Here is a 24,001-nt window from a genome sequence, read left to right on the forward strand (position 1 = left end):
GTCTAGAAAGGAGTTGTTAAGAGTAAAAAATATACATATATGATACCTTAAAGAATCCTCGTCCCCCTCCCCTGCCCTCTTTCCCTCATACCCAGCCTGGAAGAAGCCTTTCAGGGTCTTGCTGTTAAATATATGTAACAAGGGCCACAGGAAAGACTTTTTGAGGAAAGACTCTAACAGAAAGGAATAGACACAAATCAAAAAGCATGAAAGAAAGAGGTATTTGAGGCATCTAGAAGCACACAAAACAAGACAACCTAAAAAAAAAAAAAAAGAAAAAGAAAAAGAAAAACTCTCACACCAAAGACAAGAAACTTGTTACAAAGCAAGACCAAACTGCCTGTTGTTGTTGTTTTCCTTCTTATTATTTGATAGTTGCCATGTCATGATTTTTCTCCTTCACCTGCATCCCCTCTGTGTTTTTGGGGGGGTCTCCTGATTGCCTCATTCAGACCCTTATCATGCTCAACAGCTCCCCACAGACTCACCCCACAATCCCATCCTCCATGCTACCCCCGAGCTGTCTTCCTAAAACATATCTTAAGCTCACACCCTCCCCTTTACTAGAGGAAAAAGATCCAAGTAGGCACACATGATCTTCCCAGCCCACCTCCTCTCTCTCCTTCATTTGTGCCCTCTGCTCATGCCATAAATGGCATCTACTATTTCCCAAATTACCACCTCCCTAACCATGCACACCCCAGCCCTTGCTCACCCAGCTGTGTCTGCAGAGCTGCCTGCCTCTCCCCTCCTCAAGCCAGTACTACTCTTAATTTTGGGAGCCACTCGGATGACGGGCTCTTTGTAAAATCGGTTTGCCCCTAAGAAGTAAATATTGTTGCCGCTGAGCCCTCTGTAGTGTCCTTTATTAGCTCATCATAATTATTTGCATTCATCCTGTTACTCAGCCCCCATGCCCAGCGCACACCGACGGCTCCACCCTCCCTCAACGCAGCTGGAGCTGCAGTGTTTAAGTTGTCCACCTGCCGGGAGACCCCGGGGGCTCACTCAGCAACACAGCAAGTGCTGTGACAGAAACAGGAAAGATTGGGTTACCACGTTGCATGGCTGCTAGTTAGATCTTGTGTCCCCTCAGCAGCTGTGCTCTCGGGGTGCCCTGAAATAAGCCACTGCTCCCGAGTTTCCCTGAGGCAGGCGTTGGCATTGCTGCCTTCATTTCACGGATGAAAAACTAAGGAGGTGGTTATACTCCCTGCTCAGAATCGCCCCCGTGAATTAGGGGAGTTTCAGCATCTGGGCGGACACCTCCTAGAAGCCAAGAAAGGGACAAGCTACAGGGCTGTAAAATAACAGAAAAGGAAGAATCATTCTTCATGCCCTTGACTTAACGTGTCATCATCTAAGGTCTCAGGGCTACAGGTGACCTGAACAGCTGAAAAACTGTAAATGGGAAAGGAGAAACAGAAACAGAGAGGATACAGAAAAGAGCCAGCAGGAAAGAGAGAGAAGACCCAACATGAGGCCCCTTCTCCTTCAGCACCCTCTTTCCAGTCTCCCCACCACCCACATAAAACTAGCACTCCTTACCCTCAGCTGTCTTGGTGTGGTTATCCCCGCTGACTTGCAGTTTTGATAGAAAGTAGCTTCACTCTGCTACTTCTTAAAGGACTCCATGCTTGCAAAGTGACTTTCTTCACTTAGCAGATGGAATTAATGATAGGCAATGTGAACCTTCCTACAAGTCCAAAACAAGTAGGTGAAATAGAAATGCTCTGAGAAGAATATGCATTATATGTTAAAGCTCTCCAACATGTGGGTTCTTATTGTTTCTATCATTAATATCATCTCTCTCTCTTTTTTTTTTTATATCAGGAATCGAACCTAGGGGTGTTAACCACTGAGCCACATCCCCAATCCCCCCCTACCCTTTTTTTTTAAAAAACATTTTTTATTTTTTGGAAGTGGTCGGAAACAATACCTTTATTTTATTTATTTATTTTTACGTGGTGCTGAGGATTGAACCTAGGGCCTCACATGTGCTAGATGAGCACTCCACCGCCAAGCCACAATCCCAGCCCCACCCCCTACCTTTTTTACTTTTTATTTTGAGAGAGGGCCTTGCTAAGTTACCTAGGGCCTCACTGAGTTGCTGAGGCTGGCTTTGAACTCGAGATCCTCCTACCTTAACCTCCCAAACTGCTGGGATTACAGGCATCCACCACTGAACTTGTTCATTAATATTATCTCTAAGCCTCAGTATCTCTGCTGCAAACTGGATAATCAGAGCCAAATGGACTGTCTCATAAGATATAGAGAATCTATATTTCTTGAGCACTTACTATGTGCTCAAGATGGTGTGTCTGAGCATTATCTGATCTAATCTTCCCAGCAATATCAAGTTAGATACTGTGGTTTTCAAATGTAAAAACTGAAAGTAGAGTTCCTATAACTTACTCAAGCATACACAATAAGTGATAGGGCTTAGATTTGCCTGGAAATCTGAGGCTTCTAACTGGTACAACCTGCCACCACCTGAGACCATACATGTGTAGGCATTCACATTATGCAAGCTCCATGCTGCTATAATACTGAAATGTTTATCTAGAAGCAAACTTGCAGATCGTCCTGCATGTAGGGAAAGCAAAACACTGAAAGATCACTACTAAGTGAAAGGTTTAGAACCTAAGACTTTTGACTTTCAGCTTGATCAGGGATTCCCAATATATCGTACCATCTAAGTATAAATTTAAAGACTATGATCTCAAAGCTTTCAAAGATATTCTAAAAGGACAGGGTTAAAAACGAAATGGACAGGGGGGAGGGAAGCAGATTTCAAACAAGCAGGAAGAAGACTGAACCAGAGAGTTTGTTTTGAAGGACAGCATGGTGAATCAAGAGGTCTCCAAGAAGAGGAGAAATGGAATGAAAAGTCAGCAAACAAGGTAGAAAAGACAGCCCTGAGAGGGCCTGAGAAACTGAACAGAAAATCTGAAGGAAGATAAATGGATAATTTAACAGCCATTCAGTTTTTAAGAAAGACAAAGAACAAGCTACATTGCATCAGAAAAGGACCAGAAATGATGATGGATGGGCCCCTTCAAATGAGTGGTGAGCACAACAGAATCACGGTGGCCTGCAGAATTCCCAGCTGAGGGCAAATTTGAGGAACTAAATAAGGAGATGAGACTGATACGGATTGAAGAGTTTTTCAAAATCTATTTAATGGCCAGGCAGGGGACATTGATCGCTTTTCAGTGGAAGTGTTGAGAAGCAATGAGGTAGTCAGCCCTTATTTGTGATGTGAATGAATAAGCCCGGAGAGAAGGGTGTGTATACATAATATTATCACAACATACATGAAGGAATTTCAATAAGTGCTGTATTATGGAGGTAAAGCACAAAATTGTTTGGATTTTTTATGAAATAAGCATTCTCTTTTCTATCCTAGTAATGGTAAGCCTTCTTGAATTCTTAACAGTCGGATGACTTACTATTTAAGAATTCTAACACATGACCCCAGGTTGCAAGTTCCTTTCTCTGTTCATATTAGGTTTTAAATAAAATATTTTGTTGTTCAATAGCTAGACATGCCCAGAACACAATTCAAACAGTAAGAAGACATGAAAGTATTAGACAGAAGGGATTCTCCCCCACATTCCCATCTGCTAGTCACCCAGTTTCTTTCTCTTGGGACAATCACCGCCAACCAGTTCCTTGTGTATGGTAGTCTATATTAAAGCAAAAATATAGTATGTTTCACACTGATTTTACACATAATGTTCATACATTATTTTATTTATAGTGTGTGTGTATAAATGTGCATATCCTGCCCCATAGTTTGCTTCTTTAGACCTAGTATGTTTTGTTTTATTCCTTTCAGTCTCTATAAAAGCTATCTTGTTCTTATTTTTTATTTGTTCTTTTTAGTTATACATGACAGTAGAATCCATTTTGATATAATTATACAAGCATGGAATCTATCTTATTCTAATTAGGACCCCAGTCTTGTGGATGTACACGATGGTGAGATTCACTGTGGTGTATTCATATGTATACACAGGAAAGTTATGTCAATTTCATTCCACTGTGTCTTGTTCTATTTTGATGGCTGCATAATATTAGATATTAAGGATGAAGAATAAATTATTTAACCAATACTTAATCTTGTAATTATTTAGGGACAATGATGTTTCTTATAGTTGGTTGTTGTAAATAATATGCAATATCTTTGTAAATATGTCACTTCCACACTTTTTTTTGACAGGATGAACACCCAGAAGTGGGATTACTGGGCATTAGGGGCATGGGTATTTGAGTCAGATAGGTATTATCAACTATCTCTCTGTGGAGTTTGAACCAGTTTAATCCCCTGGCTATGCCTGAGGTGCCCATTCTCCAGACTCTTACCAACACAGTATGTTATCAACTTTCTCAAGTATTGCCAATATAATCTGTGAGAAATTTACCTCATTGTAGTTTTCATCTGTATTTTCCATATTTAAAAAAGCATGATGATATTTTAGCATAGATTATTTACTTAGGAGTCATTTGCATTTTTTTTCCTATCAACTCTTTTTGTAGTCTTTTCTGATTGATTTGTAAGAATTGGCTATGTATTAAAGACAAAGAGCTTTGATCCATAGCAAAAGTAACAAATATTTTTCCCAGTTAATTATTCATCTTTTCACCATGTTCATGCTGCATGTATGCCAATTTTATATAGTCAAATTCATGAATCTTTTATGGCTCTAAATTTTGCATCACACTTAGAATGAATGACTGCCCTATATAAAATGACAAAAGTAAAAAGTTTTTATACAAACTTCTTTTAGTATTTTAAGTTTCTTTTTTTAATTTTGTGGTTTTAACTTCTCTTATTTGGTATGGTTGATGTGAAATGTGAAGTAGGAATCCAATTTTATTTTTTTGTGTGGCTACCCAGTTTTTATCAGTTCTTGACTAATCTTTTTCCTTAGGATCTGAAAGGTCACTATTATCATCTGCTACATTCACTTCAATTGGGTTCTTTTTTCACTCTTTCTATTCTGTTCTGTTGACCTGTCTGCCTAGTCATCCTATTTTAATTAATATCAATTTATAGTATATTTTAATAAGCCTAGTTTCACCTTCCCCATTACTCCTCAGTATTTTCCAGGTATGCTTCTTTAATTTTCCATATAAACTTTAAGATTCAGTTCATAAGCAATTAGTAATCATCAGATTTGCATGGTACTTACTAAGCAGCTCATTATTGCATAAAATTAGTCTTTCAGCCCTTGGGACTCTGAAATAAAAGCTAAAAAAAAAAAGAAAAAGAAAATGCTAAGAGAGTATTCTAGAATCCACTCTTGGAAGTTCTATAGCATGTCACTCAGAACTCCACATCCACTAAAGGCTGGGACTTAACAGTTACGTATTTATACAACCCATGCAGGCTCCCTGTCCACTATGTTTGGAGAACCCTAGGACTCAAGGTACATGAGAAGTATGTAAAAATGTATACAGAATGAATGTCTGCAGCTCTGCGAACTAAAATTAGATATGGTCATTTTTAGACGTTGAACTTTGTAAAAATAATAGATTCGTATGTGTTTCTATAAAAATCTCAGATGGCCTAATTTTATTGGAAAACACTCTGCCACGGGAAAAGGTGGATTATTACCATGTGGCTACATTTTAGTTACATGTTCCAACCACCTCTCATATGAAGCCCATTCATCAAAGGCTATGGCTTCTGGGTCTGCAGCCATTCCTTCCAAGTCAGAACTTGCCTACACAATGAACATGATTGATTAACTACCATTGGGCTCTGAAAACTCAGCCAGCAGGACAACCTAGGACAGTGTCCTAGAGGGGCTCATTATAACAGGAGAGATTTTCTCCTTGCTCCCGTTTACTTGAGCTGTCTTTAGGTCTCCCTGTCATTTACTCCTTAAAACCCTTATTTCATTTCCCAGGGCAAGGTAGAATAGATGAGTCACAGGTAAGATCCACCGCCTACACCTAATGTTTAGGAAGTGGTGTTTCTCCCTGACTCAGCGAGGCAGCCTTCCTTCTGTAAATTTGTCCCGATCCAGTGCCAGGGACACTAGAACAAAAAAAGTTGCTGCACTGCCCTTGGCATAACTAAGATCTGAGACAGATTTTGTTACCTATGTTCTGGTTGGGATACCTGATGTAAAGGTGCCATGGGCTTTGTACCCACTCAGGACTGGACTGACATTCCAGCTGGGCTTTCTACTCCCTTGTAAACATTGGCTCTTTTAACTTATTTCTCCAACCTCAGGTGCCACATCCATCCAAACAGAGCCCCAAATTTCTACTGACAGCACAGTTGTGAGGTTTAATCAGCTCACATATAGAAAGCTCCTTACCTGAAACCTGGAACACTGGACACTTTCATTTCTCCCTAGTCATTTTCAGCAAGATGCATTTTACTTTCTACCATAGTGAGCAAACAGGTGGCCCCAGCAAAGACTCAGCTCACAGACGTGTCTCATTCAGTTCAACACGGTTTTTTAAATGATGACACGTCCAGTTTTCCATAGTCCCCACCACTCCCACCTGTATTATGCAACATACTTCATTCATTAACTTTACTGGCTTGGCCCTGTAGTCCTTTGAGTTTAAGTTTCTTGCCCTATATTATAGAAATAACAATGCTATTAATCCAAGGAGGCTAACATTCTTGCCTCATTAATTCAGAATGTTAATGTCATTTGTGAATATCATTTTCCACAAAGGGATCCCTTGAGCATATGAATAAAATAAGCAAATCAAGTAACATGGGAGGTCAGAAAAGAAAAAGAAAGAAAAGAGCATTCTCACATTTTTGTTTTTATATGCACTACTAATCTGCTTCAAAGGTTGGAGAGAAAATGATGTGTTTCTAAGTTATTACTACTACTGTAATTAGCTTTCAGGATATTAGACACTGATGCCACAAACATCATCTTCACTTATAGCTTGGGTAGACTGTGCCCTTAAGATTCCAATTGCAGATCTGAATCATTCTTGCATTGGATTCTAATGAGCTCACTGGCTTTCATACTAAGCATTACCTCTGTGGCTTAATCATCTTTACAGCTATTTGGGTAAGTGCCTCATATTATTTAGATTTTTAAGATCTCCAATATCACTAACAAGACAAAAAAGAGAGACTGATGATATTTTTTTGGCATTTGCAAAAATCTCACACAGCCAACCTGTCATTGCTGAATAAAACCCATACACAGAAGAATAGTTTACTCAGCTGGAAAAAACGATTCTCCCCATGTGATAAACATGGTATAATACTGAATTCTCATGAAGGAGACAATAACCAGTTGCTGGGTTTTTTTCTAAATTCACCTGGACCATAGAGAAAATCTAAGCTAAATGGCTGCTCCCTACTGGTTCCATTAAGTATAACTTCCCTGGAAGCCACAACTCCATAGGCCTATTGACTTTGTCACCAGAGGGAGTTGGCACCCTTCAATAGTGTTTCCTGAAAAAAGATGGAATGCTAGAATGTAGACTTTTAAAAACAAAGGAAAATGTCCCCTTCTGTTTGGCAGATTCTGGGGCTTGAGGAAAATGGAGATGGCTGCTATTAGTCCCTAACTTACATTAACTAGGTGCAAGGACTGGTAAGCAAGTGTTTGCACCAAGTTTCTCTGCTATATAAGGCAGGGCTAACTAAAGCCAGTTCAAAGTTGGGAGCCCTCAAACTTGGGAAACTCCTTGGGATGACAGAGAACAGCACATGCCAGTAGGAAGAGACCTCTTGTTTGGAGCTTAGAAGCTCGCTCATGTTAGCTTGAGCAGAAATGGAAATTTGTAGCCTCAAGTGAGAACCCAGAGGATTTAAAGATGCTGTGGGCATGTGTCCTCTGCTCTCTGCTACTGACTTAGGTTTTGGCTTCCTTCTCAACTAGGCTGGCTCACATGTCCCTGCCAGAGAGTGCTAGACACCTTGACACTTGAACAAAGTAATGCCCTCTCATGTGTGTGTGTGTGTGTGTGTGTGTGTGTGTTGAGTTTACTTTTGTTGCTGATGTTGCTGGCAGTGGGTTTTAAGTGGCTTCTAGTAGACAGAAAAGGTTATGTGTTGTCCCTTTATGCATCCTCTGGTAATGGAATCTATTTCATGAGCTCTGCACATAATTCAGCCTGACAAGTAGGAGCACCCAGTGCCTGGGGTAGAATGGGCATGAGATTCACACTTTAACATTAAAGGAAAATAGAAAAAGAAAGCTTGATTTCCAATAGTACCAGGTAAAACCTCAAGACAAATCTGATTGACTTAGTGTGGACCTCATGCCCATCCTACACCAGTCCCTGGGCCCTCTCATTGGTCAAGTCTGCGTTATGTGCAGAGCACATGGAATAGGTTCAGTGACTAGAGGAAACACAAAGTAACAACATACAGCCTCTGCTGTCTACTAGAGTCCACTTAAAACTCACTACCAAAAAAAAAAAAAAAAAAAGTTAATTTTTAATATGCATATTCACAATGCTGAGAATCAGTTCAAGGATCAAAATGTTTAGAACACTCCACCATCTGCTCAGGTAGTCTGAAAATAGAGACCTACATACAACATCAGTTTTTATCAGTTAGGAATTACATCCTACTACTAAGAGATAAAAATAATCTAGAAGAGCTAATTCAGGACTGCTAATGGAACAACAACTCCAAAGCCATCAGATGCCTAGACCCCTTTTATCTTTCCTTAGCCCATGGCTACCATATTTAAGTTTGCCTCATAGTCAAAAGATGGCCACTATGGTTCCAGTCATTAAGTTCATATCCAAGCAGCAAGAAGTAGATAGGGATAAGAGCAAGAGAATGCATCTCCCAGCTGACTAAGACTCCTTTAAAGAATTTTCCCTGAACTTCTTTTATGAACTCTGCTTTAATCTCCCTGGCCATTCCTGAGCTCAAAAGGGGCTAAAATTCCTATTGGGGAAGCAACTAACAAACTCTGCTAGAAAAACCACAATCCTGGCAGAATAAATGACCATGTCTCCAAATAGAGAAACAACTCTATTGTGTTCTGGCCTGGGAAGAACTATGAATAGTAAATATTTCAGATCCTCAGCTGCTGTAATGCCATTATTCAAAGTCCTTGCCTCTACCTGAGCTTTTATTATTCTGCCATGGCTTTTGTTCTCAGACATCAGCCTTATATTGGATAACCTTGAACTGGGTTCACTCTTTTCCAAGGTGACCAATCTTGGTCTCTTCAGACCTAAGTCAGAACACATCTGAGACCACAGCAGCACTTGAGTCTGTTAAGAAAAACATTTATTGGACAATCAGTCCCTAGGATGGACAAGCAATGCCTGTCTAGAAATTCACTTTTCATTCATAACTACAATTAGCAGCACTGCCCATTGCAAAATCGCATGCCAGTGTTACAATGTGGTAATTGGTTATCAATGTGGGCTCTGAAGTTAGAGACCTGAGTCAGGACCCCATCTCTGTGGCCCCACGCAAATTCTGTAGCTTTTCTGAGCCAGATTTCCTCATCTCCAAAATAGGGCAATGAGGAAATAGCTCCCTCATCTGATTATTTTGAGGATTTAATGAAAAAAACAGAGAGAGAGAGAGAGAGAAAGAGAAAGAGAGAGAGAGAATGTGTACATGCACAATGCCTGACAGAGTTAATTTTCAATCTGTAGCAAATTACACAAAAAGGATGCTGTAAGACTAATATCATTAATATGAATGTTTAAAACATTTATCCAAAGAAGTCTTGGCTTACTTTCATGTTCACTATTATTGTTTATTTGGGTTTTTTTGAAGGAATTTTTTTTTAAACAGTCAGAAGCTTCATGTAACAGTTAATATATTAAGAATTTAGTGCAAATTAATTTTTACACAAGTTTGAGTTTCAAAAGCCATTGAACTGGGGAGGAACAAAGTGAGGTTTTGGAGTCTGTTTGCTGCCTTCCATCTGGACCACAGAACCAGCTCCATCTGCTTTCACGTAGTAAGTTACATTTTAGGTACTCCTTGCCAAACTGCTGTGTGGAGTTTAGCTTTTTTTTTTTTTTTTTTTTTTTTTTTAAAGCAGGAAAATGTTAAATTGGATAGAAAGATGTGTATTTTAAGTTTTCTAGAAAACTTGGAGGGGCTATTTTGAAATTTCAATTTTCTATTTTTGTACCATAATCCAAGTTTTTCAACAGGTTTTGTTTCTGAATTTCATTCTCTTTTACTATCATAATTCTTTTGGTCACATTGAGGGATTTGGATTGATACAGTCAACACATTGCTATGAAATGGGAACCACTAAAATGCTCAGAGAAGAGAATGAAAGCTTGGATTTATGTTTTTGATCCACCACCCCATGGTGGGTTCAGTGTGGAGAGTTGATTGGACAGGAGTAAGAGGAAGGCTGGGAGACCCATGAGGATGCTGTAGCCAGACTTAACCAGTTGGAAGGATGATGGTAGCCTGAAGGAGGGTTGTGGCGATGGCAATAGACTGAAGTACAAAGTTTCCCTGGAGTTGGGCTGACAAAAGGTAACGGTTGATTGGGTGTGGGGAAGAGGGAAACACCATACAATCTGGGGCTGGGCAGCTGGATGGGTGATAATCAGCTCAGCTCAGCTCCCTGAAAGTTACCTGAGGGCAGAGGGCACCTTGCAGGGCGGTGGCAAGTTTGGTTCTCATCAGGCATTTCACCATGTCTTTGGCCTTCATGGCACACAGAGGAACCCAGGGTTGATGAGCAGTCACTAAAGCGTGATGTATGAAATCCAGGATCTGTCAGATTCAACCATAATAATCTTAACCTTTAGGAACCAAAAAGGATTAACAATTCACCAGTTCACTAATCTAAAAGTTAAGATTTGCTGAGCACAGTGGCTCATGCCTGTAATTCCAGCAGCTGAGGCAGGAGGATCACAAATTCAAAGCCAGCCTCAGCGAAAGCAAGGCATTGAGCAAATTAGTGAGACCCTCTCTCTAAATAAAATACAAAATAGGGCTGGGGATGTGGCTCAGTGGTCAAGTGCCCCTGAGTTCAACTCTTGGTACAAAAAAAAAAAAAAAAAAAAGGATTTGTTTTTATACTTGGTGACTTTCTTCTGAAGTCACATACCTTAAATAAAACCCCCCATCCATGTTTCTCAGAAAAGCACTTTGCACCTGTCACTAACATCATGTGACTTCATGAGAATTCAGGGCTGCCACCACTGCAAGACCTCTTTTTCCTCCTGTTGAGATTTGAGCAGAGGTGATGCTGGCTGTTCCCATAATCGGTGATTTTCCATTTCAAAATATCAATTCCCAATTGGATTTTTGACATTTTCACTCAAAAAGGAAATAATCATAGTAGTAAAGTGATCATGTCCTCATAATTAGGATATTGCATCATACAGATATTTGAGATGATTTCCAAGACTAATTTTGTATTCTAGCCAGAAAAATGATATTTCCAAAAATACTCTAATTTCTTTATCCTTTTCCATACATTGTATCTCTTAGTTCTAATTATTTCTCTTTGGCAAAGTAGGGGTGAAGAAAGGCAGAAAATACAAAGTCATATTGCAAGCAACTCTGGAAATAAAATTCAGCAACAGGAAGCCAAAACCATCCTTTATTTGTCCTTTTAAAAGAACTGGAATAGCTAGTTCAGGTAATTTCCTCAAAAATAAAAATAAAAATCTTAAAGGTATTAATGGCACAATTGGACATTTTCAGGTTCAAAGACAAATTTGGTTTTAATTTAGTGAGGTTTCTTTATGCCTTCTTTGAACAACAGAGTATAGGAGCACTCACTTTTTCTAAGAGCAAATCATGCTCTTTGTTTATTTTTTTGGCCCACATCCAGCTCTTGAGTTCCAAGATGTGACCATGGCCCACTAATCAGTACATATGACTCAGATGACAGCAGGTGTGGGTCATGATGGCAGAAGGAAAGTAAGGTTAGCATAGGCTCCTAGCAGCTTGGTGAACTGGAAAAAACAGGTCTAAGAAATAATGGTAATAAGAGAAAAGTATTATATTCCTTCCTCAAGGGGGTTATTCTAGGTTTGTTTTTTCAACAACATTCTTTGCAGGTCAGAAGGTACTGACTCCACTTTCAGCCACTGGCAGGTGTCCTGGCCTTAACCCTTCTTCCTGCCACTGGTATGTGGGAGGGATAGAAAAGGGATGGCTGTCTCCTGGGGTTGCTGTGCTAGGTGTTAGAGATCAAAAGATAAAAGCTTCTGTTTCTGTTCTCTCTTTGAGCTCATGGATGGTAAGCTTATTGGTTAGCTTTTCACCATACCAACAAAATATCTGAGATTATAAACTTATAAAGAGAGAAGATTTATTTTGGCTCACAGTTTTGGAGATTCCAGTCCAAGATTGAACAGACCCAATGCTTTGAGCCTCTGATGGGGGTGCCAGATGTCAATGGTGGGGAGAACATGGCAGAGCAAACTACTCACCTCATGGTCATGAAGCAAAAGACAGGAAGAAAATGGGCCCAGATCCCCAAATCCCCTTTGAGAACACAACTACAGAGACCTAAGAATCTCTCATAAAAGCTTCCTCCTAAAAAAGTCTACCATCTTGCCAGGCATGGTGACACATGTCTGTAACACCAGCAACTCAAGTAGCAAAGGTAGGAGGATCACAAGTTCAAAGCTAGCCTCAGCAACTTAGCAAGGCCCTCAGCAACTTCATGAGACTCTGTCTCAAAATAAAATATAAAAAGGACTAGAGATCCAACTCAGTGGTAAAGTGCCCCTGGTTTAATCCCCTGGGAAAAAAAGAAAGAAAAGGGGGGAGGGGAAGGGAGGAGGAGGAGGAGAAAATTCCACTACCTCCCAATAGCACCATGCTGTGAACCAAACCTATAACACATGGACCCGTGAGGACATTCAAGATCTAAACTATAGCACAAGGCAAGACAAAGTTGTTTTAAACCAATAATGAGGAACATTCACTGCTGGTCATGATGGAGTAACAGATCAAAAAAAAAAAAAAAAATTAACAAAGAGAAAGAGAGAGAGATGCAGAAAAAAATATTTGAAACAACAGTTTCTAGATAGTAAGCAAAAGACAGCACAATACACTGAATTGTGAAGGAAACAAATGAAGAGAGCCTTACAACTGTCTCCACTTACTGCCTAGAGAGAGTTTTCCAGCCTTGGCACAGGGAGGGGTAATCCAAGCACAAAAAAGTGACCTCAATGAGTTGAAGAGTCAGAGCCAGGAGACTGTGGGGGTCCAGGAGGTTAGATTCCAGAGAGAAGTACCAGGAAAGACAGAGCTACACAGTTCTGCTAGAGGCAACTTTGAATCTTTGGCTCAGTGCTATTTACCCCATCTACTGAGTCTGAGAAAAAAAACAAAACAAAACAAAACAAACAAGCAAACAAACAAAAATCTTGAAATCACAGAGGCGAGGAAATAGTCTATGTTCCTCCTAATCACAACACCAAAGAAAAACCTTGAAATACATGAGGCATTAGCATTATGTACAGTTCTCAAAAGGGTATTGCATGGGGAGGAGGGCAAATTAGCCCTAGACTAAAAGTCTCTCTGACCCCACTTAGCAAAGCTTAAAAGCAAGCCCTGAATGGATCAAATTATTTCCAGTTAACTTAGAAACATTTTATAATAAAACAAAAAATATTTGAAGAAATTGGAAAAAAAAATCTATTACCCAACAACATGAAATTTACAACATCTAATTTCCAACCAAGAATTACCAGGCAAGCAAAGGAGCATGAAAATGCGGCCCATAAGAAGAATCAATCAACACAGTCTTGATGATATGGATCGTGGAATTGACTAAAAAGACCATTGAGATGTTAGTATGCTTATATTTTATATGTTCAAGATGATAGAAGAGGAAAGATTGAGTGTAATAAACAGTCATGGAAGATATTTTAACAGACCCAAATCAAATTTTTGAAGATGAAAACTGCAATTTCTAAGTTGAAAAATACAGTAGATGGGATTTGCAGTAGATTAAGCACTACAGGGGAGCAGGGAAACAGTGACAGCAACAGAAACCATCCAGAATGAGAAACCCCAATGTAAGAAAGACTGAAAAGAAACAGACAGACCATCAATTGAGCTTCAGGATAATACTAAAGGGCTTAATATATGTATAACTGGAGCCCCATAAGGAAAATGCAAGCATTAGAAATAGTTGAAGAAAGGGCAGTGAACATTTCTCAAAATTTGATGAAAATTATAGACCACACTACCTCCCAAGGATGGTATGCTTTTTTTGTCCTGATTTTAGAATATTGTTCTTAAGAAGTAAGGAAAAAAAAACACATATCATGGTATGAACCAATACAACCCAGAAGACAATATCTTTAAAGTACTAAAATACGCACAAAGATATTTTCAGCATGAAAGATATGATTGAAGAAATATAGAATATGCTTCAGACATACATAAACAGTGTATATAAAGCACTTACTACAGTGTAACTCAAAACATAAAGGAATTAAATAGATTCATTTACCACTTAGGTTTCTTTCAGAGATAGAATGAAATCAAAACCTTCTGGAACAACATGAGTGTGATGCTTGGGTGAGATCAGGCATGCTGTGTGCACATTAGCATCTGGAGTGTATGGAGAGGAGAGAGCCATGTGCCAAATTTGTGTATCCTCCTTATCTTATCCATCCTTATGTGCTCTCTCCAAGGCCTTACTCTAAATAGTAGCTATGTTTTCTTCCTCTTGTAGGCATGATGGATATAAGAATTCTGCTCTATATCTTAGACAAAGCTTGCATGTGTTGATTTAGTAATATCTAGTTAAATGAAAATGCATACTCTTTTCGTTCAGCAATACCAGTTCTAGAATTTGACCTTCTGGTAAGCTCCATACATACAAAAAGTCTATGTACAAGGATAGCCATAATAGCATTATTTGGAATGGGCACATATAAGACACCCTTAGTGTTCATTAAAAATAGCAACTAGTTAAACAAATTAGGACAGCAATGTAATACTAGGCAGTCATAAAAATGAGGAAATCTCATTTCTTGAAGGATACACAAAAAACTGATAGCACTTGTTGCTTCTTGGGAAGAAAACCCAATACTTGGGGCAGGAGTAGAAAGGAAATTTTACATTGCACCTTTCTGTGTGCTTTGAGCTATGTGAATGTGTTCTTATTCAAAACAGCAATAAAAGATAGAATAAACTGTATGTGCTTGTCATGGGTGAACCCAAGGGAGTGTGAATGGAACCCAGAAATCCCTCAACTTACAAACCCAAAATGTGGCCCCTAATGGGTCAAGTATCCAAGATCCTCTCTGTAATGGGCCAGAAGCCCCCATGATATCATAAGGTTGCCCCAAGGGAGAAGCCGAGCATACTGAGTAGGATTTGAGGCCCGCCCCCCTTCACTTAACACTTGGAGCCACTTAGGAGTCACCACTCCTGCACTGCTAGAGAAGAGTCAGATTTCAAGGGACAGCACCCCAGGGATTAGAACCACTAAGTAGAAACCATAGGGAGGTAGAGTTCAGCTCAGCATAAAGAACAATATTCTAAAATCAGGACAAAAAAAGCGTACCATCCTTGGGAGGTAGTGTGTACTCACTACCTCCATATGGTCAAATAGTAGCCAAAAGATCACACAGCAGGGATGCCACAGAAGACGTCAGGTACCCTGTGGCCTATGTAGCCACATACTAGCCTTTAGAGTTCCTCTGGTACTTATGGACAGTGATCCAATGGGTGGTGTTTCCCCCTTTCTCTCTCAGCAAGTGAGGAGCAAGTCAAACTAGACAGACATCAGTAGCATCCTCACAGAACCCATTAGGTGTCACTCACTGATGGCAAGCTTTCAGGAATGCCCAGTTTTCTTGCTGATGATACTTTTCAGGTAATCGTTGTAAGTCCTGGAATTTAGGTTTGTGGATAATAATTTGCTTTACTGATATCCTAATAGTTCAGTATTCCCTTAGCTAACTGCATTTATGCAACAAATTTATAGTGTAAGAATAATTCCTCAAGATAGAAATCTTTCTCCCTTTGCCTATAACCAGCACCTGGCCAGAGGAAAATGGTCTTATGGTGTGACAATTCTGCTTCGGAAGAACAGGAAACAAAGAGAAAGAAGGAATTCTGAGAAAGATGTAACCTGCCCGCCCTGCTCCAATATTTTATTCAACACAAAGGAAGCAAGAGGGAGAACAAAGAACAGGATAAAGGAAAGAAAGCTGTTTGGGGCTAAGCCAAATAAACTTAAATGGTTTAAGGAATAAATTGGTGGAGTAATTCGAATCATGGGCAGGTGCTATGAATGTAATTTAGTAAATGCTCGGGAACCTGCCAAGGAAGAGAAAAATGTGTTACTTTTGAGATCATTTCCCAGCAGCTTCATAAAAGAAAACTGATTACAGGAATTTAATAAGTAAAACAGAGCCAGAAATATTGTAATCAAATGAGTTTTTAATTACATTTCAAGCAGAAAAAAATTCCAATTTGTGCTCCTGGGATTAAAAAAAAATAAGTTCTAGAGAAATGCTTTTGTAGCAGGAAAATAACATAAACACTAATTTCCATAGGAATTATAGTAGTCAGTTTAATTAAAAGGCTTGATCAGAGTAAAGAGGAGCTGGTGCCAAACCACACTAAATAAAACCATGGCGATCATTGCTACCTCACACTCTCATCTAAATAAAAACACTGTGTGTTGAGTGGGAAGCAGGCATCTGCATTTTTCTCATGGAAATGAAAGGAATTTGATTACTGCATGAATTACTATGTTGCCTTGTTTTATCATCATGTGAATATACCATCCACAAGATAGTATATCTGATTTAAAATTAGATGGTTTTTCTTAGTGTGATGTACACACACAGTATTCTCTGCATTGATGTGCAGAGAGTTGCCACCTTAACCAGGATGGAACACCCACTCTTCATTAGGGTAACTGATTATTTCTGGAACTCCACTCTCTAATGTCCAGCTAAATTTTACTTGTATCCCTGTAACTCCTTGGAGCAGAGGGCTATTTGAGGGGATGAATCAAGTTCACGAGCACATGGTGTACAGTTGTGCATGGAGGGACTACACTCACCACCCTCAACATGAAAAGCTGTTTCCTTCTGGAGGCTGTTGCTACTGACCACTCCCTCACCAGAGAAAGCTTTTCAGGAGATATGCCGAAATCACACTGGTGTGATTCTGTGCTCATGTTTTGTCTCCTGTGGAATGAATGGGATTCACCTGCAAGGTGTCTCATGGGAATAATGGGTATAACCTATGGTCACAGGACAAAAAAAGCTGACTGGTCCAAGGCAGAGTATGAGAGCATCACCTTTCCAATGGATAATACTCCCACAGCCCTATGCTTCTTCTTTTATTAATTGCTTTATAGGAAAAAGAATTCTAACTATATTTTGAGAGAGAAACTTTATTTCATCAGGATTTCAGAGAACCTGGACAAAACTGACTGGCTGACAGGCTGGTCTGTATGAAAGCAGTGAGGTAGGACTGGGGAGAAAACTAGATTACTTGTTCCAGAGAGAAAGACTGTGGCCTTTGAGACAGGGAGGAGCATGTGAGTGACAATAGGGGGTAAGTCACTTCCCCTCTGGCAATCTCTACTATGGAGCAGAGTTAGTAGGCATCCGAAATGTTGAGGGTGATTTGATTTCCTGTGAAAAGAAAATGAAATGGAACTTTACATTGGGAATGATGCACAGTGGAGTCAACAATGCCAAATGGACTCAAAAAAAGGAAATCAAAGAGCCCATGGAAGTAGAACTTGGAAATCATGAGGATTCTAAAAGGTCGCCAGAACATGACATAGATTTGAAGTGAAGTTTTACCTAATTCTCAAGGGACAGGGAGACCCCAAGTGACATAAAGAGTCCATTCAAAGAACAGTGTCAGAATTCATGAGTGTTCTATACATATCCAAGAAGGTAGTGGATAGAATTGATGGATAAGAGGAAGGAAGGAATGAACGAACGAATAGGATGTGGAAGTAGAAAAAAAGAAAAGGAGTTCCTGGTGTCTGGTCCCAATTTGATGACAATGACAATCATATTTAGAGCGTCCTCAGAAGTTCATGCCTTCAGTATCTTCCTCGCCATCACAGACTCGGAAAACTGGTGAATAACAAAACTATTAACCAGTTTGAACTGGGTATTGACAAAGGATGAGGCCATAACTTCAAGATGTGTACCTGATTCTTTCTCTTTTCTCTTTACGTTTTAAGAGCTATCTTTCTATGCTTCATCTTCAACAGTTTTCGCTATATAATCAATGATATAGCAATAGCCTTGATTTTTAGTGGAGAAAAACAATGACATTCTCCATAGTTTTCAAAATAAATGGGAAGATTACAAAAGGAACCCTTAACTATTTATACAGATTCTTACCTTTGTCCTAGAGTGTAAGGATTAGAGTTCAAGTGTAATCCTAGCATGTGGGGGACATATTTTATCATTTGTAAAGAGCAGAGTCATTGTGAGGAATATCTAAAATGAAGTGCATCTAGCGCTGGCAATGTATCTCACACATAGTAGATGTTCATAACTGGAAGATCCACCATATCCATGTGGGTATGCCAGGTTTATGTACTTCTTTGAGACCCTGGAGATGGAAAAATAGGCCCAAGAAGTACAAGTGCTTAAAAATCCATAGAATCTCTTAGATTCTGACCATTTGTGAACTGCTATTATAAAAACACCACCTTGTGACTTATATTTTTTGATGTTTAAATAATTTGTCCAGTTCGGAAATACAAAAGGGATCCCATTCGAAACAAAACCCAAGTGTTGGTACTGATTATCTCTTGAGTTATAGGATTACAAATTATTACTGTTGCCTATTTCTTTTAAACCTATGTTTTGGCATTTTCTAATATTAACACATTGCCTGAAAAATGCATAAATAACTACAAAGGAGAAGAAAAACACTAATTTTAAAACAACAACAAAACATTCATGCTTTAAAAAGATCAAGGCCATAATTTTAAAAGATTAAATGTCACCCAAATCTTGTTTTCTTTTTTATTAGACTGTCCAAAAAGTATAAAGTCTCCCAAACCCTTTGTTGTATGTTTTACATGAGTGGTTTTACCTATATTTATTATTCATACTTATTCACATGTAGATGCTTCTGCTAATCATATTTTGCTGTTTGAATATGTTTGAAACCTTTATTAGTAAAAAGGAAGAAATTTGAAATATAGTCATGCATTTAAAAAAGGAAAAGAAACTTTAGAGACTTTTAAAATTCATCTTTTACTAAAAAAAAAAAAAAAAAAAAATCAGGCAGAGAACAATGAATGGAATTTTCCTGCTGGGCAGAGTGAACTCTTGTCTCCTCTGACCTGTGAGATATTTGCCTATTGTTTCCTGAATTTCTTCTAGCCCTACTTCGGAGGCATCCTCAGGCCTACCCCACAGGACCCCAGGACCTGCAGAATGACGCATGCGTATTAAAGTCGAAGCAGCAGGCCTCTGCTAAGTCCTCATTCCCCGAAGGGTTTGGTTAAACCATCCCAGAGTTCCTCTCTTTTGTTAAAAATAAGTAAATAAATAAATACACAAAATTAAATCCTACAGTATTTAAAAGAGTGTGGAGCGAGTGAGGACTCCGCAGCCTGAGCTTCATCAGCCCTCTGCTTCCGGTCATATGCACCCCACATTTCCCCTCCCCTCATCTAACAGCCCTCTGCTTCTCTCCTCCACGATCTTTTCCCTTTCTGTCATATCTGTTTCCATATAAGTTCTCACGCTGATCTTTGTATTTAGCTCCCACATCTTTTAGCTTTAAAAATGAGCCCCTCCTCTAGCCTCAGGATTTTGTGTGGACTATTCTACTCAGAAAAGCCCCCCACCCTCCCCGGGGAAGGACATTTGTGGCAATACAATTATAGGTTTCTTTTTGTAAAAATTTAAGTTCACAGTCTATTGAGATGTGGAACCCTCTCTGGCAAAGATCCACATATGAGTAGCTGGATATTTTGCTTCCTACCTTGCTTGATGTTGTTATAAAATAGAATGGGAGTCTGCGAGGCTGGCTCCCTCTGCAGTTGTGCAGAGCCGTCCTGTCTTATTTTCTCATTCTCTGCATAGGCTCAATTAATAGAACATAATGGTATTAAATGCATTATTCCTTGTAACTAGTTTATGTTTACCAAAATAATTATTTTTATTTCTTACAGCCAGTTTCCATTCTCTTATAAATGAAAGGTAGAAAATCCTATGAGTGACTTCAGTTCCTCTCTCCCTACTTGTTTTCTGTTTCATTTTAGGCTTTGGTGAAGGTCAATGTGAAACTGAAGCCCATGCTAGATTCAGTGGCTGCAAACCGAAGTAAGTGGGAAGAAATGCATCAAAAAAGACTGCTGATCTCAGCCGCCTCACCTACCCCTGCCAGCCCCATGGTGGCTGAGGAGGACAGAAACTAAAGCTCTATCCTCCCAGAGCTGCTGCAAAATGACTGTAGCCTGAAGAATCAGCTTCAGTCCAGCCACATCATCCTTTTGTTCCTTTAGCTCAGACAGACCTAAAGACTCGGGCTGTGCTGGGAAGCATGCCTGGACTTTTTCACCTTAAATTGTGGTCAGTAGCGGAGTGACAGGAAGACAAAGGAGGAGGTGGGGCAGAGAGCCTGGACCCTCACCTTCCCCTGATGAACAACATGGGCTGAAATAAAGGCTGTGGGTAGAAGACTGGTTTGGATCCAGGGACCTGGGGACAGTCAGCACAGAACAGTGAAAGTGTCAGCGCTGCTTAGTTTTGTATGTGCTCTTCTGTTGGTTACAAGCCAAATGCTGCTATCTTTGCAGCCTCTCTCCAAGCAAGCTATTGTGTCAGACTGTCCCAAGAATCCAGATGTGCATTCTATAGAGGTATTTTATTTTTAAACACATAGGTTCTTAATGATGGACTAGAGCCTTTAGAACAGATAACCTACCTAACAGATAACCTATAAATACCAACCAAACCCAGTTTTCCCCTTAAAGGGTCCATAGTAGGAACATAGCAAATATGTTTGTTGATTGGTGTTTATACAAAATCTGTAATTACCTTGAGATCATGGTTCCTTTTTAGAGTTTTAAAATCAGACTTCATTGTAAACAAGTCTTCTTTCTCTCAGGAAGAAGAGATTAACAGACTTTAATTAAAGCAAAGATAAGAGGAAATCTATAGCCAAATTTACCACAAGTGACATATGAACATCTAGAAACTATTTCTAATAGTGAGAGATATTTTTACAAGACACAGTAGAGCCACAAAGACTGAGTATTGACTGGCTTGAGGTCTCCCAGTGATGAGTTTTGATATAAAATTTAAGTTTACTATAAGTAATCAATCAAGAAATAACGTTTGAATGTTTAAGAAAACACATAATTTGTAGGAATCTAGGTTTAAAATGGATAAGAATAAACTGTCAATAGATACAATGACTAAAAAGCTGCTTTGCTGCTCATTGTACCTGAGATTGAGGATATGGTATATCTTATTCAAAAAGCAGGAGGCTAGAAGAACGGCTTCTAACCACAGCTTTGGCACTATTGACTGGACAACTCTAGATAAGTGGCTAAACTTTTCTGACCTTGTTTCCTCGTTTGTCAAATGAGTGGAAAATGATTTTCAGACATATCTTAACCTTACAACTTTGTTCAAATGAATCTTTCAAGGAATACTAAGATATTAGACATCAAAAGATAAAGTCCTCTGTTTGAAGCAGGGTTTGGGGATTCAGAGACCTACAAATCTTTACTCTTTGATCATATACACAGAGGTCCACAAAGGAACCCTAAGGACTTGTAACATCCCTGGACTAGATGAAACCTGAGATTCATTCCAGCTCTGAAAAAATCTAAAATTCACCAAACATTTTTGTTCTTACTTTTACTGATCAATATCAGTTATTAATGTTACTACTCAATTCTTAAAGAAATAGGGGCCATGTTCCACAAGGGACATTGTTTTTCTGGCACAAAGGAGTCTTCCGGGAAATGTTTGAAGGAATGAGTAAAATGAGGGGACAAAAACAGAAGTGAGGAGGAGCAGGTAATCATAAATAAGAAATGAGATTTGTTATGGCAAGAAACAAAGTAAAAGAAAATTATAAGCCTAGCAAGGAGGAGGGGGAAAAGGAAGAAGAAGGAAAATAAGAAGAGCCATAAAGGAAAGATAGGAATGAAGCAGGTAGTTAAGGGTACTGCCAAAGGAAAGGTGAAAGTCAATCCAAACAAAGAAAAATGGCACCTCCAACCAAAAAAATGAGGATGTAGAATCCTGTCATCAATTGCTTAGGAAAGAGAGACAATTGAGCAGGGAGGGGTTTGACAAAGGAGAGAAGGAAGGAGTGGGAGCACTAAAAAATAATGTTCCTAGCTACGCTTTACAGCTGTCTCTGCAGGGAAGACTGGAGAAACTAGAGGAGAAAATGAGTGCAGGAAAAATTGCCTCTGCAGAGCAGGTAAGAGGAGGTTGTTCAGATTTATGGATTTTATTAAGCCAGTTTTCTGAATCACTCTGCTATAAAGGAAAATAGCTTCTGCAGGGCTGTCTCTCTTCCTTCAGGTGATGAACAAAGGATGGGTGGAGTTACGAATAGACCCTGGTCTGTGAGATCATCATGTGTCTGCAGGTGTTTCTGGGTATTGTGCCACATCATGTTAATATCACAAATGGGAATTGAAAATCAGTCCATGTGAGGCAGAGATGAGTCCACATCTGTTATCTTCCCCAACAAGAAATAAATAAATAAATGGCCCAGACAAAGGGATGCCAGTCCATCTAAAGCAAAATTTTAAAGCACTAACCCAGGGTCTGTCAGAGAATGCAGGCAGCTACAAGCACTGTAGTTACCCTGAACACTGATGCTGCATATCGCTAAGGGGAACATAATTTATAGCACAAACCTTACGGTTTCCACTAAGGTTGAGTTTTCCTCTCATTTTCTTGCCTTTTTATTGGCTTCACTGCACGGTTGCCAATAGCAACATCCACTGGTAGCAAGGGGAGTTCAACACCATTGCAATCTGCCATACAGTGGAGCCCTGACAATGTCAACCATCAATCAAGTAGCTGTTTGTAATTGCCTCCATCTATTTCTCCTGTCTCGGGGTATCTTTCGCATTGTGGGTCAAGATTCAGAAACTGCTGACTAATGCCACGGATCAGATCCTCCATGGCCAGGAAACAGTGGAAAGGATGGTAGCAACCTTCCTGGTGTCAACAACCCTGGGGGTTAAAGGTTGAACTTCCGGGAGTTTTAGATATTTTAAATCCTTTTGTAAAATAATTTCTGATCTCCCAAAAATGTGAGGTGTGTGTGGCTACTCATATATTCTGCCTTTCCAAAATAGAGGAAGAAAAATTGTCCTAGTCCTATTGGAGGAAGGCATTTGAAATGTGAGCCTTCTTGTAAAACCTCCGACTGACCAGATTATGTTTGCTTCCTCAGGTCTTTTAGCACTGATGGCTGAAAATGACTTCATCATGCTTTTTTCTATGAGATATATTTTTTTCAGATGTTATTTATTAATACTAGTCAGTATGTAGATAATACACGCACAAACTAAAAGGTAGCCTACCTTGGCAGGGAGGGGCAATTTGGCATTCTGTGAAAGGTATCATCTAGTGCACAGTAGACCAGAACTCTATTCTAGCTGGCCACTGACTGGTCCTGTAATCTTGGGACTCATCAGTTTCAGGTTTTCCATCTGTTAAATAAAAGCACTGACTGCTATTCAGTTTCCACACCAAAGGACCAAGCTGTGTTTTGCTTTTTAAAATTCTTCCAGAAAATTATCTTGTTTTTCCTTCTCAAATAAAATAGGCAAAACCCAAAGAGGTCATCTTCTTACTAAAAATAAAATAAAGTTACATATGTGGAGTAGATACAAAACAATCTTATTACAGATGGTCTCAGCCTGCCTCTTTTGATCATGAAATATATGGTCATCGATACACTTTTAAAAAACCATATATTCTTTTATTTCATAAAGAACAATTGTGGATTTTCTCGTATCATAGGTATCTTACAAACAGTGGTCATTCATTTAGAAATAAATTTATAAAATGAGTCAAGGAAAGTTAAAAT

At 39.2% G+C, this 24,001-nt stretch overlaps 1 protein-coding gene across 1 annotated transcript in view; it reads left to right on the forward strand.

Moving 5' to 3' along the window:
• Positions 1-20,348, forward strand: part of Pde11a (phosphodiesterase 11A) — a 390,557-nt gene extending 370,209 nt beyond the window's left edge. Inside the window, exon 20 of the mRNA XM_076866019.2 lies at positions 20,193-20,348. Within this exon, the coding sequence (XP_076722134.2) occupies positions 20,193-20,348 (156 nt within the window). The remainder of the gene's footprint in view (positions 1-20,192) is intronic.
• The last annotated feature ends 3,653 nt before the right edge of the window (positions 20,349-24,001 follow it).

Source organism: Callospermophilus lateralis, chromosome 9 (assembly GCF_048772815.1).
Source record: "Callospermophilus lateralis isolate mCalLat2 chromosome 9, mCalLat2.hap1, whole genome shotgun sequence".
Taxonomy (NCBI): domain Eukaryota; kingdom Metazoa; phylum Chordata; class Mammalia; order Rodentia; family Sciuridae; genus Callospermophilus; species Callospermophilus lateralis.